Genomic DNA, 15,336 nt, shown 5'->3' on the forward strand with positions numbered 1-15,336 from the left:
CCGTGCCAGTCCGCGAACATTTTATGAAGTCAGCCGGTCCGTGACAATAGAAAGGTTGGGAACCCCTGCCCTAGACAGACAGACAGAGGGACCCTAAACATAGGGACACACATTGCTGTGCATTGGAGTGGCTGCACCAGTGCACCAATCAAAAAAAAGAACCGATGGCCAGGTGAAAAACATTACATATCTTTAGAAAGTCACAGTGTTTCATTTAGTTTGACTCAGAGCTTCTAAAGCATCTAAAACGGTTAAGACTAAATCAAACCCGTTTAACTTCCTCACCTGCCCTAGGTACGGACTCTCATGTTGGTGAGATTCAGCAACCAAAGAGCTTTCAATTCTCGCTGCAGTAAACCCCTATTTTCCTCAGACCAAATGATTTTTTTGTATCCAAAATGATTTAATAGCACAGGCCTCTGTATTAAAAAATATCAGCAAAATACCGATAGCCTATAGGGCATACATACAGTATATTATAACCTTTTGAAAAATTGTATATTGGCTGGTATGCCTTGCCTCCTCTGATTCTGGCATTGTACATGTTGATTTGGCTAAAGAAACTACAGGGACCTATAGGTAACTGTGGCGAGTAGATCATGTGTGAATCCTGAAATCAGTCCCAATGCAATACCTGATGAAGAAACTCGGACACAAGCGGCAATATTCAGAATCGACAGTCCTTCAATTTGATGCTCTCCGACTAAAAGCTACTGTACATAAAAAGTACTAGGCATTAGGCTACATACAACATATTGTCTTTAATTAAATACGAGGGTTCCTCTAATATGAGTCTTTACAGTATGCAAGTAATTAAGTAAGTTAAGGTAATAAATAACAAAATGGTAGCATCCTCTGCTCCCAACACCCTTTTCTGTAAATATACCATTCGCTGCTACTGAGCTTTTACTGGTGGTTACTTGTATGTCAGTTAATTGGACCACAATGTAAACAAGCCCCTGGGGAATGTTGTGTTATCCTTTAAGCATTTTGACTGTACTACTTGAACTATTAACAATCTTGATAATGAAATATTCAATCAATAATCGATCAATCAACAAAATACCTATGGTAAGGTAACTTAATAAATACAGCTTTTAATGAAATTTCGACCAGCCAAATTTCTGCCTTTCTCAATTCATGGTTTGCAAATGTCTTACATAAAGTAACTGTATTTTTACACCATTTGTCAAAAATGCATTGCTCCACAATAGCACAGAGCCTGCAGTCTTCTGGAGGCTTTTAATTGGATTTCAGTGACGCCCACTGCATTGCAGATTAGGTAGAAGGGCTAGGGAGAGCAGATGGTGCATGGCTCTACGGTACCTGTATTCCAGCGTGACTGCAGAGGTAAAAGTCAAACTCGTAGGGGTGCGTGATGTCCGTGTCAACGGTGGTGCCGGCAGGAATGTTTCCACTACGTCCAACCTGACAGAGAGGAGGACTGTACATTAAGAGTTGCTGCTCTTTTCACCACTGGCCCCTTACTAATGCCCGACTGATTTTTCACAATATTCTGTATGAAGCAGAAAATAACTGGAAGATTAAATTGAACATGAGGCCAGAAGAAAAAAGTCACCGATTTAACTCAGTTAGCAAACTGGCCCATTTAATAATGTCTGGAAGTGAACTCAATTGTTCACAGATTGCTGTAGTAACGCTGACATCTTCATAAATGGAACTATGTTTGATGGACATGTCCTGATGTCAGCTTAGCGACTACTTCCCAATCAACCAATTAAAAGACTAATTCTCTAGTGAGTGGCTTGGCCCACTGTTTGTGAGAGCCTGGACTGTAAATGAGGTTATTAACTAATAAGGGGAGTATTGCTGCGGGGACCTTATGTGCAACTCCAGAGCTCTGGGTATGCATTGGGCCCTAATGCTTTAATCGAATATAATTACAGGGGTTGGGGAGGAGATCAGACCCACTGACAAGAAGGGTAATTAAGCCAAGGAGGCGACATTTCCAACCATTAAAGTGCTAGTAGGGAACAGTGCGCTAAACTCAAACCATTTGTCTAGCCTGGAATCCAGACTGATTCGCTCCGTTCAGCGCACCATTTTATGTATTTATTAATGTATTTTCACTTCTCAGTCTGGTAAGCGTTGAGCACCACATGCGTACATTTCGACGGTGCAACCGGTGCAATGCAACGGGGGCCTAGACGCCAGGGGCCCATGATGGGGGAAGAAGAAACCAAAATGCCATGGTGACGGTGACAAGAAAGCCTGAGTACCGAGGCTACTCTTTCACTTACTACTACTACTACTTTACTACTTTCAACGCATGTGTTCATGATCAGCAGAATAACAAAGCTCAGCTGTAGACTATTTTGTCACGTTTGTGCTAATCAAACACTAGATGGGATTATTTTTTCATGTCAACATTCAAGTACAACTATCAGAAGATGTAACCCAGGTAAAGTAAAGAAAATATTTACGCCACTGCACTATCCAATCAGCAATGACGTGCCTACGTAACAGGTGACAAAAGGAAATGGAGAGTTGTTCAGGAGACAGCCAGAATGAGAAGCGAAAAAAAAAGGGTATATATATATATTAAAAAAAAGTTTGTTGAACGGAGCGAACCAGTCTGGATTCGACGCTACCATTCTGTGACATTTGACATACTCTGTGGTGGTTTTGTGTGTGTGTGTAGGTGTGTATGAGTGTGTGTGTTACCCTCTCGTTGCGGTCGGCACAGAAGAGGCGTGTATGGTGGCGCTTCTGCACAACGATGTAGGTGATACCTGGCTGATATTCCTTCTCCAGGTTGATACAGGCCTCACGGATGGCCAGCAGCTCATAATACAGCACCTGGAGATGAAGAGATGAATACAGTACATTTATACAAGTAGAAGAAAAGGGTTTTTTCTGTACATCTCTACAATAGTGGTCCAGGATTACATATTTCTTCAGCCGGAAGAATTTCCTTGTTACCTCAACAAAAGTCAATGCTTGTGTGTTCAGCATAATGATGTTATGCGTTATGTCCTCGACAATGTCTGTAGTGTATTTTAGCTACTTGCCTTTTGTAAAATGTAGAAATGTAAAAGCTTCCAAAATTCACGAGTGGGGTATTTACTAATGAATGCATTTTATGTCATGGAACAAAACGTGACAACCCCTTAAGCATGTAAAATACAGACCTTATTTCAGGAATTCCCAAAAGCTCATAAAAAACATAAGCCAGATCCCAATACAAAAACTTCTGCCGCCTTTCCTCCTGTATTCTGGCACTGTATAGTACATTTAAATTGGTGACCTGCAGAAATATTTGACCATTTTGTGGACTTCATAACATCAAGGTCCAAACCACTGCTGTTTATTAACTAGGGCTCGAGTCGTAATGCAAGACCTCAATGTGCATTATGTGAAGTTATCTTTCTGGCTGCGTGTCAGTGACCATGAGCAAGACACTTTTCTTTAACCCTGTACCAAATAAAATGAATAATATTATTATGTAATATATTATTACACTTACACTGAACTCCTAACTGCTCCCTATGAGCAGGTTGGTGCCATGTATGGTCTCCTCCACCATCGTGCGTGTGTGTGTGTGTGTGTGTGTGTGTGTGAGAATGTGCACGAATGGGTAAATGCTTTGGAGAAAGGTGCTATATACAGAGAATGCACAATTTTACCATTTACCAAATGAGGTGTGCACCTTGCCAACACTAGAGGGATGTGCTGAGTAGAGCGCAAAACTCTGACAGGTGTCCTAGTAATGTACAGTATGCAGTTAAATCCCTAACTACAGTCATGAAAGAGTAACAGCATGTGATAACCAGTTATACATTGTCTCTACTGTCTTTACTCTCTCCCTCATACACTGTTGTGATGTTGTTCGTCTGGCCTCTCACCTGGGACAGGACAAATTGTAAAACAGTCGATGAACGTGACGTGAATGCCAAAACCTTTGTAATGACTTAAGATTGGAGGACACAGGGCATGACGTGCATGTCTGCGATTGGTTAACGCTGGTCCACAGTCAGGACACTAATATCATAGCCTATGGGACAATTTATATACGATTATATCTAAAAAATAAATTACATACTACTGTAGTTGTTACAAGGATATGGAATTGCTGACAATATGAGTTAACTGGCTGCAGAGTACGCAGAATTTTAACTTGAAATGGACACTTGGGTGAGATCACGGGACACGTTTTCATCTGTGGACATTTGGGTATGCAACCATCATCAAGCTTAGGGACAGGGTCACCCTGGACCAAATCACTCTCCATCAAATTGAGTCAAGAACGGAATGTGCCGACCTGTCTGAACTGGCCTTCCGACACTCCGTCCCTGTAGAAGATGATTCTGGTGGGCTTGTAGCGGGTCGACTTGTAGAACTGGATCAGCAGCTCACGCACCATCGAAGCAAGGTCCTGGATCACCTCCTGTCTGGGTCTCTGGACCCTCACTGTGGCACAGTACCTGCTGGGGTGGGCATCCATGCTGCCTACCACCTGGAAGACAGTGGGTAGAGCGGTGTGTCTCAAACATTTTCATGCCAAGGACCACCAAATTCACCAAATTGTATTTGGCCACAGAACCCCATTTTGGAAAAATGTTATGCCCGGGACCCCCAAAAGAGAAGATATGTGGCATTCATTGTTTTTCAAAATCAGTACTTTTTGAAAATAGCAGTGTGTCGTGATTCGACACGTGAACTTGTAGATGAGCTATTTTTGATTAGCCAAATAATAAAATTGGATTAAAGTGGTTAAACAAATTTTCATGCTGTATTAATGCCTTAATGCTGGTCCCCAGAACCCGCTTTTAGAACCAATGGGGTAAAATAAAATTAAATAGCAAAATAAAAAATATAAATCATAAAAAAGAGAACCAATGGGGTAGAGAGTGAAAGGACAATGAGGAGATAGGGACAGACAGCGTGTAGCAGGCACAGAGTGTATCCAAGAGTTGTGAGGGAACAAGAATGTTTGTGACAACGCAAAAGCTAAAGATACTGCCCACCAACACGGCACTGCACGTTTTTACAAACAAAAATGTATATACTGGCAGATTGGGAGGGTAAGAAAGGGAAGCTGCAACTTACAGCTGCGATAGAGGGCTTCTTCCCGTCTCCTGCAGGGGGATGTGTGACGTCTGCCCCGAGGAAGATAACTGGCTGCTGGAACACTGACGGCCTGCGAGATAGGACACAGTCAGTACAAACAAGATTATAGTTCTACTCTTTATTTTACATATCTTTGCTGTGGGGTGGAAACCTTGTATGTCCAAAAAACAACATTTATCAAAAACCCCAAAAATAGCCAAAATAGCAGATCTACAACCTCACAACATGACAGCTCTTACTTATACAAGGCACTCTAAACTCTAAAGCACAGGTTGTCAAGGTGGGGTCCCTGTGGGGGGGGGGGGGGGGGGGGGGGGGTAATTTTATCGTCTACTCGTGCTTTTGTGAACACCCCAGACAGTTTTTAAGTTGCTCGATTCAATATTTAGATATTTGATATTCATTTCATCGCCCTTCCTATACAAAAGTTGTAACTTCAAACTAGATTTTAACCATTCATCGAAAACACCCGTCCTTGGTTCTGGTGAATGATATTGCCCTTCTAATACGTAAATACATTCAATTACTTTTTTCATTTATTATTTATAATATCTTTTGGGTTGGGTTATTTTTTTTAAGTTATTTTTTAGATAAATTAAAAAAGTAATTGAAAAAGCACGGCCCCCTCAAGTATTATAAGGACAATAGTAGAAACGCGGATGAGAAGAAGAGTTCTGACCGTTGATGAGGTACCAGGATGTTGTTTATTCCTCCCAGCTTGACGTTGATTTTGAGGCAGAGGTTGGAGAGGGTCTGAGGGGACGTCTTCACCACATTCTTCACCTGGACACACTGGGTGGCCATGCCTAGGAGGGTGTCTCCCACACGCTTCACCTCCGCTGTGAGTAGGCAGGAAGACAATTAACGCCCTACTTTATCACACACTACCGCATCACACAAAAGCATCAAAAGTAGTAGATCTACAAGTTCGAAATGTGGTGCGAAGAGACATGTTTTAAGCTTGAAGATCTGTTTTGTTTTTGCACAGTGTATATTTGTATGACATTAAATGTTTTGATGAATTGAGTATGAAGGACCCCAATGTAAACAATCCAATAGGCTTTCTTGGGTTTAAATGCTCTTAGCAGACCTTGTATTGAACTATACTTACTATACTATACTGTGATCTTTTCTGCAAACATACAGTATTCAATCAATCTACAGTACATTGATTCAATCAATTTGCTATTTTTTAATTACGGTAAAATCCTGAAAAGGACACGCAGTATGAGGTGGAGAGGGGCACAGTTTGTCCCAAAATGACAAAGGATCACAGAGTTACACTTACTTAAATAGATAAAGGGTTTAAAATAATTGTAATATTAACTTTGAGAACCACTGCTGACACCACCACCAGTCCACTCATTCTGACACCGTTAGCCTTAGACAACACATTGTCGCCATATTTGGGCATGAAGAGTGTATCCTTATGTTGAAGGTGGCGTAGTCGACAAACATTTGGTCTTCATTTGTTTTAACAATAGTAATTATGCATTTCACACTTTAAAACAGTGAAAACCAATTAATTTATTGCTGTGAGCCTTTTGTCATCTCCATATTTGGGCAACGTATCAGCTGCTTTCAGATACGGTTCCTACCGTAGACTGGAGTCTTTCCCGGCAGGATGACGATAATGAGCTGCAGTCCAGAGTAGGTGTTCTTCAAGTGTCTGAACATGGGCTCTACGCTGTCTGCCCCCTGGGCGTATTTACAGAAACATGGCTGGCCCTGGATTGGCATCCCAGCATCCTTGGAGATCTTACGCAGCTGGTCTGTGAAACCCCTACATACGGCACAGGTAGGAAGAGAAGATGGAACCGTGTTAAACAGTGGGTCACGGTCCCATTTTTATGGGTCCAGAGTAAATAATCTCTTATCTTTTTTTAACCCATATTATTTCAAAAAATAAGATAAACGTCTCTCAACATTAACATGCTCAGGAATTAAATAGAATGTTTGTGAAAGTCGTGAAAATATTTTTACTAGTTTCAGTCACAGGGAGACATCAAATGTCTCTTTTGGATCTCGAGCAAAAAGGTTTGGGAACCCCTGGTGTTGTGGTGTAAACAATAGGATCTCATTTAGGTAATGTGCAGTAACCAGACCCTTAACCCATTCTGTGGAATTTTAGGTCAGTTCATTTAACTAATTAAATGTAATGACCATTTGTGTTAAAGGACCACTTCACCACTTTTCAACATCTCTTCATATAATTGGTCCTCACTAATGTTCATGATAAAACACCACCATTTTTTTCCTACTCAGTCTGTGTCTCATAGGAGGGCTTTGGGCAGTTCGGACACCCGTCCACCAGTGACATCATCATTAGGCAGATTATTTTTTAAACAAGATTTGTTTTAAAATATATTTCGATTTTTATTATCGTGAGAATGATGGCTTCAACTTTTGCATTGCAACTTTTCAGGAAAAGAAAGCCTGCCGTTTCGATTAGCTTGGATTCACCATCGATGATGTCACTGGTGGACGGGTTTCTGAACTGCCCACAGCCTTCCTATGAGACACAGACTGAGTAGGAAAAAATGGTGGTATTTTATCATGAACATTAGTAAGGACCAATTATAGGAAGAGAAGTTGAAAAGTGGTGAAGTGGTCCTTTAAGTAGTTCATTCATTCTGCCTTTAAACTGTAGAAGGGGGAAAACATGTGATGTAGAATCCATCATGACTTTAATATACAGCAACAAGCCAACAGAAGTGTCTACTTATTGGTATATCCCTTTGGTGCATTGGCAAACATCTAAAAATACACAAGATAGGATGGAATGTTAAGCAGAGTCAACATCAATGATTTGTGATGCAACAAGTTGCAACCACTTGCAATAGAATACTAAAACTGTGGTTTGCAATGATGTAAAAATGGACAGTCCACATCCTCAATTTCCATAGCAACAGTATTGTCACAGTACCTTCGGGATATGGGATACAAACGACAGACTGGGCCATCCAGTCCATAAACAGGACAGTGACAGACAGTGACGGACACATCAAGGCGAGGAGCAGAGATAGTTAACGGTTTCCTTAGCACATAACCCATTATATTATGTTGAATACAATGAGATACAAATATGGAATATCTATATGATCTCTTTCTCCAATTCGTTCACTCTATTTTTCTCTCCTATGCTGTGTTGGTGGGTGGGTGGGGAGAGAGAGAGAGAGAGACACAGAGAGAGAGAGAGAGAGAGAGAGAGAGAGAGAGAGAGAGAGAGAGAGAGAGAGAGAATGCAACAGGGTAATTCAGGGTAATTTCAGACAGCTGTGACTTTTCTCTACAACATTCTTGAATGGTTCCGTATTGCGAATCATTGGTGTGGACTGGGCTTCATACACGACAACATACTAAAATATACAATATATAATAGTTTATAGTTTTTATGTTTGTGTTGTCTTATGACCGTACACTTTGACAATTATATGGGACGTCCTCAACAACTGCAGAGTAAATACTTTACACAAAGAGAAGGAATTCCAGGAAATAATAGTTGAGCCAAAATAAATGTACGATAGATAAATAGATGGAGAGAGAGATGGACAAGCAGACAGACAGAGGCTAATGTTATGCAGAGCACGGCTGTAAACGGATCCTGTAAAAACAGGACCAGCGAGTAGTTCGTTCTCACTTGAGGATCTCTTCCCGACACTGCCTCTGTGTGGCGAAGCAGGCGATGGCCCACATCTTGATCTCCACACCCGTGTGGAACTGTTTGCCCCTCATGTCCCACACCCCATGGCTGGGCGTGGCTACGGTGCGGTTCTGAAACAACAGCATGCCGTTGATCTGCTGCCAAGCCTCACCGTAACAACATGCATGACTGATATACTGTAGAATACGCAGACGTTCACATTCGTACCATCCACGCACGTACATACTAGAATGTTTTCACACACACACGCACACACACACACACACACACACACACACACACACACACACACACACACACACACACACACACACACACACACACACACACACACACACACACACACACACACACACACACACACACACACACACACACACACACACACACACACACACACACACACACACACACACACACACACACACACACACACACACACACACACACACACACACACACACACACACACACACACACACAACCTAAAATGACTAATACAGATGCTACACAAACATACAAATAAACACAAAGACCTACATTTAACATGCATATTGTATGTGGATAAACTAACTATTGTAACAAATTGTCTAAAATGTGTTTTACATTTTTTTATTGAAATGCAAAGCTGGTACGAATGCTGCATGGTTTCAAAATCAGTCAAGAATAATGAGAGTATGCACTCTCAAAGAGTGCCATAATTTTTCTTTGTATTGTTTGCGCAAACTAGATAAGTGTAAGAAGTGAATGTTAATGCACACAGTGGATTAAGTCTCAATGAGTTGCTTCTTGATTGAGTTCCACAAAAAGAACTTCACATCAGTCAAGACAATTACTGCTAAATGTTTCGTCTTTCACGATTGTCCATTCTACTCCTTTGTGTAAAAAAAATTGAGCTGGCTAAACCATGCAAAATGTAGACTAAGGCCGGCTTTAGACTGCAGTCACATAAAGTCAGATCCGATTCAAATCCGATTTTTTTCTCAAATCCGATCTTTTGGCCCGGTCATTCACACTACCGTTTGCAAGTGACCAGATCCGATCTGTGCATTCAGACTGATTTTAACAACTCAACGCAAAGCCGTCCTGCATCGACATATCTGCTTTGGTTACCGTGGTAACCAAGTTGTTTTTTTCCGGTTTGCAATGCCGTCAGCCCGTTGATCAATATCACACACACACACACACACACACACACACACACACACACACACACACACACACACACACACACACACACACACACACACACACACACACACACACACACACACACACACACACACACACACACACACACACACACACACACACACACACACACACACACACACACACACACACACACACACACACACGAGAGTCATTACTGTATTTTTTTGGACCCACATTAATGAATGAAATAAAAGAACACAATGAACCTCAGCTGCGTGGATCTCAGCTGATTTCATTCCACAGTGGCGAGGCGCACAAACTGATGCCTTTCATCATAACATTTAAATATTAAAACGGCGGAAGTAAACACATATGTTTAGCTGTACATTAGCTATCCAACTTCATTTTTTTTTTTTTTTAAGATATTGTTTTTGCGGCTTACGCCTTTTATTGGTTTTTTGAAGGGACAGACAGTAGGCTGACAGGAAACGGGAGAGAGATGGGGGAAGACATGCAGTAAAGGCCGTGTCGGGCTCGGGAGTCGAACCCGCGGCACACTGCGACTGGATTACCAGTCGGGTGCCCAGACGGTTACGCCACCGCCTGGGCTATCCAACTTCATTTAACTTTGCCATTGTTTAATATGTTGATAAGAGCATGGGATTGTCTGTGAGGGAAGGTTTTTGAAACATCGGGTTTCATGGATCATGTGCGCTGCGGCTGCTGCGGCCTCGTTATTAAACACTATGTAATTAATGTTCACTGCATTAACATCAAGTTCCATATGTTGTCCACCATGTCCACGTAATGTTACAGTAGGCTACCTGGCTACAGGCTTATTTGGTCACAAACATGTTTAGTTGTAGGCTTGTAGCCTATATTCCATCGCCGTACCGTGCATCATTGATTATGTTGTCCAAAAGAACAGATCTGCAAGCTATCAACACGCCATGAAACGGCGTGTCGACAGCTTGTATGTCTGTTTTTTGGGGGGGTAGCCGACCCGACGCACGTTACGCATTGGAACAATGCGTAACAACAATCTCACATTGCAGATAGGACCGCGTGTAGCTGTTCTCTACCATTCCGCGAGAAATATCCTAATAAACGGCCTCGTTTCTGTAGCCTACATTTTGAGAAGTTTAGAATATTGTACGGAGGCATCCTCCAGTGCGCCTCCTCTCCAGTGATATGACAGGAGGAGCGTCATTTCACATCCTACCCGGTTTACATTTAACCGCCTCCCCCCCTTCGGAATTCAAATAACTTCTTCATATCGCTTCAAATAAGAACTGTGTTCCAAAAATAAACAAATATTCACAGCGGTTTGACTCACATGGATATAAAGAATCAACTGACAGAGAAAACGCGAATGTTACTGCCGCCGAATTATTAACATTTTCGCTAGAAATAGACTTTATCAAATATGAGTGACTGACTGTTGTAACGATACATAGACACCTCCCCGACATATCGTTTTGACAGTTTATTTATTTTTGAACCACAATGCTTATATGAGACTATTAAAAATGAAACTTCTGTGACCCTGGACTAGGGGATGAGCAAGTGACGTCAGGACTTTGGTAGCCTACACTACGGCTCCGCAGTATAGTGCTGACATAATGAAGAGACATTATTCCTATAAAACAAACGTGTGTTGCACTATTGTTTTCCTCTCTTTTCTGTCCTGTCGCTTGTTTTCTTTTGCTCTCGTTTGGTTGTTTTTCTCTGTCTCTTGTTTAATACTTAAATTAAAATACTACTCACGCTCTGTAATGAAGTCACGTCAGTGGCGCTCGGGTCGCTCTGCGGGTGACATTTGGACTCAGGTCACTTCATGTGGTCGTTGCATTCAGACAGACAGATCTCCTCAGATCGGATTTAAATCGGATTTGAAACCACCTCTGGATGTGACTCAAGTCACATTTGAAAAAATCGGATTCCATGTGACCTGTCTGCATTTAGACTTATTTAAGCAAATCGGATTTCTATCTTGAAGTGACACAGATCTGATTCAGGCTAGATTCAGGCTAGATGTGGCTGCCAGTGTAAAGCAGGCCTAACTGATTTCCCACCCTGGCTGATTTTATCCCCTAAAGTTCAAGTGGACTAAAAAATAAATAAGCCCCCAATCAAATAAACAAATCAAGGCTATACTTTTGAGACTCAACCACAACAACAATATACAGACACGCAAACGGATGGACAGACGGTTGTCCAAATAGACGGCAAAAGCCAGCATGTGTTAGTGTCCTCAGTGAGAGGGGAGAGAGGTGCCGAATGGGGCCAGAGGAGGAGGAGAAGCGTGTCAAAACAGACAGACAAACAGAGAGAATGGGCGTGATTTAAAGGAAGGGTACCATAAAGTGCTCTGTGCTCACCCTGCCGCCGTATTGCAGCATGGGGGCGGGCAGCACGCGGCCCGTCACATGGGCCATCTCGTCTCGCACCTTGAACTGGAACTCCTGCACGAAGGGATCAGCCTCGTAGTTGGCACTGCGAACCTAGGAGGAGGAGGGAGGCAAAGTGAGGCCACAGTGGGGATCTGTGTGTGTGTGTGCATGTGCGTGCGCGGCTTTAATTGGGCTTTTGTTGGGTTTATTTTTATTCTTCCACCCCAAACGTTATCTGGCTCTCTGGCCTAGAGTCAGTTAGAGAACTTGGCAGTTGGGTTCAAAAGTTTCAGCTGTTTACACATTTTCCTCCAATGGACTCTTTCTGTAATGATAACTCTGATGCACTTGCACATATGGATGTTTATTCTTTCCTTTCTTCTATTTTGAATGTTGTCCAAACCAGTTTTTCACTACTCTTACAACTAATTTTGTCCAACCCCTCTCAAAGTTTGGTACGCCTCTGGAGTTCTCTGATGTTTTTTCCACAGCTTTTTCTATTTGTTACTATGTTCAATTTAGCTTTAATTCGCTTCCAAATTCAGAACAAATGCTGTGGGGATTGGGCCTATTTTGCAGACACTGCCTTAACTAACTAACCAGCTTAACCACATTGTGTCCACAATGGGAAGGCATCGGCTTTGAAGTGTCAAGCAAAATTGGTGCAATTTCACCAATAGATGGCGCAATAGCAACACAACTTTATTATGTCATTAGTCATAATAGTAGCAAGTAATACATAATTATTCCACTTTAATTTTCATTCTAAAAGTCATCTTCAGGGAGCCTGATAGCCGAGTGGTTAGGGCGCATACCACATGGACTCTGACACCTGACAGTAAGTGGTTTGATTCGCGGGCCATTTGCTGCATGTCACTACCCAACTCTCTCTCCTCATTTCCTGTCAATCTCCACTGTGCGATCAACAAAGGCAGAAAAGCCAGAAGAAAATAACGAAAAAAGTTATCTCAAAGTCACATTCGTGAATCGTGGACACCATGATACACGAATAATTGCTGCTTGTGGCTGGATCTTGTTTTTTGATCATCTATCTATCATAACATATTACACAGTATGGGGGGGGAAAAGAGAAACAACCCATGATGAAGAAAACACATTGTGAACACATGCCCGCCCGCAAGAAAGAGATGCTCTTGGCTTTGTGATAATGTCTAACAGACAGCTTATCTCAGTGTTTTGTCCACCTTTACCTCTCTTCCACTTTCTGCAATAGCATCAAGTTCAAGAAAGCCCATCTACAGACACCGTGCTGTCTCCATCGTGTTATCTCGACAGCAGGCCCAGTTTTTTCATTCCCCGGTTGGAGACGCGAGGGGAGCCTTTTTTAATAACGTGACAATGGCCTGGATATAAGTAAACAGCACTAATCTGATGGTGGTTGGAGGCAATGTACTGTCCGTGTCAGTCCATTTCCAGACAACACACTCCAGAGACAGCGCAGTTACTTTATACACATTAAATCCATTATGACTCAGGCAATTTTCTGAGCCAGGTAACTGCTGCCATCCATAATACAGCAGTGCTGGCATTATTTTAATTGTGACACTAATGCATGACGACGAGCAGTAAGTAACTAGTGTAGAAGAACAGTTTGACAATGAGATGTAACCACGAGTGGAGAACACCAAGAAGTGTTGACTACCGCCAGCAGAAAGGAAGATACTGTAATTGCAGTAGTATCAGAAATTATTTCTTTACAACCAACACTGAATTTCTAATTAACACCTTTCCATGCAGTATCTTTGGGATCATTCAAAATTAAGCTTGCGTAATTACAGCTTAATATAGAGTAAATCCAACAACATTTTTGATCAAATCTGTACATTTTATGACAATGTTTGAGGGATAAAAGAGAGTTAAGGCCTATTCATAGTCCAGTGACAGTGACACCGAAACGGTGGTCAGTAAAAACAGAGAGATGTGTTGGTTGAGCGGTGACCACCGCACCTTGATTTCATGTTGTAGTTTTCGGTGGTCACCTCACCTTCTTCACCGAAAACCGGACTATGAATAGGCCTTTAAAAACAGGCCTCTGTCCACTTGGGGGCTCTACCACTCACCAGCCTGCTGATCTCCTCCTGTCTGTCAGGTGCAGAGCGAGCTGTGGCTTTGATCATAGTGGAGGTCTGATTATCAGTCAGCTTCTTGATGCACCGCTGACCTGCTACAATGTTGCACACCTGCAGGGAGAACATGGCAACATCTTACCCATTTAGACCTGAGACTAGAGTCTAAACATGACAGTTTTCTGAAAAACCTATGTTTCTAGTTTCTAAGAACCCCCAAAAAATATATACTGTATGTGGCCGTTGACCCCCATCTAAAAAATAATTCTTCCAGGGACCTCCCAGAAGCCAAGATTTGAGTTAAAAACGTTCGCTGTGAAAGCGGCAATCGGTGCTGCGCTATGAGCTTGTAGATCTGCTATTTTTCAACAGAAATAATGGTTATAGTGGTTAAAAGCTAACACGACACAGATGCGTCCTCAGGTCTAAATGAGTTAAGATTAAGGAGTAATAACTATAACGTATTAAAATGCAATGTGCAAATCTATGCGCCTGAGGGGAAAGGAACTGGTTGGAATAACGTGTTCCCTTCCACGCGCTTCCTACCGGGGAAACTCCCCCCTGTCAGGTGAAAAGAAGCGGCTTGGACTCCTCATGCATAGAGGGAACCATGAGGTAGTCCGTTGCTCTCCCCAGGTTGGCATTAGATAAGACACTGGGTGAAATAAGATCAAAATTAAAAAAAGAAAAGAAAAAAAAACAATGTGCAACATAAAACATTGACGATGTATATTCATTTGTTTCTACCATTTTTAGAACTGCCCTGCTTCATATGCATACAGTTATGCACATCTTGGGAACCAGCCAGTACAAAGCATGTTACTCTATAACAGGGTTCCCCAATTATTTTTTTTAAAATTCTTCCAGGGGCCACAAGGGGGCGCTCCGCGGGCCGCAAATGGCCCGCAGGCGCCCGCAGGCCCTATTGGGGAACCCTGCTCTATAA

The 15,336-nt window shown here is 42.1% G+C and overlaps 1 protein-coding gene across 5 annotated transcripts in view; it reads right to left on the reverse strand.

Annotated features, from left to right (window-relative positions):
• LOC306925276 (protein argonaute-3) overlaps window positions 1–15,336 on the reverse strand; it is a 60,347-nt gene that overhangs the window by 10,964 nt on the left and 34,047 nt on the right. For 2 of the 5 annotated variants that reach the window (XM_079504002.1, XM_079504006.1), the window contains 10 exons: window positions 14,385–14,504; window positions 12,292–12,414; window positions 11,678–11,716; window positions 8,732–8,865; window positions 6,690–6,874; window positions 5,771–5,930; window positions 5,071–5,161; window positions 4,283–4,477; window positions 2,686–2,820; window positions 1,327–1,428 (listed from right to left, as the gene is read on the reverse strand). In XM_079504002.1, the coding sequence (XP_079360128.1) occupies window positions 1,327–1,428; window positions 2,686–2,820; window positions 4,283–4,477; window positions 5,071–5,161; window positions 5,771–5,930; window positions 6,690–6,874; window positions 8,732–8,865; window positions 11,678–11,716; window positions 12,292–12,414; window positions 14,385–14,504 (1,284 nt within the window). Of the gene's footprint in view, window positions 1–1,326; window positions 1,429–2,685; window positions 2,821–3,791; window positions 3,867–4,282; window positions 4,478–5,070; window positions 5,162–5,770; window positions 5,931–6,689; window positions 6,875–8,731; window positions 8,866–11,677; window positions 11,717–12,270; window positions 12,415–14,384; window positions 14,505–15,336 lie in introns of those variants that run through there. The other 3 variants (XM_079504005.1, XM_079504004.1, XM_079504003.1) reach the window with 3 other exon arrangements.

Source organism: Electrona antarctica (genome assembly GCF_951216825.1).
Source record: "Electrona antarctica genome assembly, chromosome: 6".
In the NCBI taxonomy this organism is placed as follows: Eukaryota; Metazoa; Chordata; class Actinopteri; order Myctophiformes; family Myctophidae; genus Electrona; species Electrona antarctica.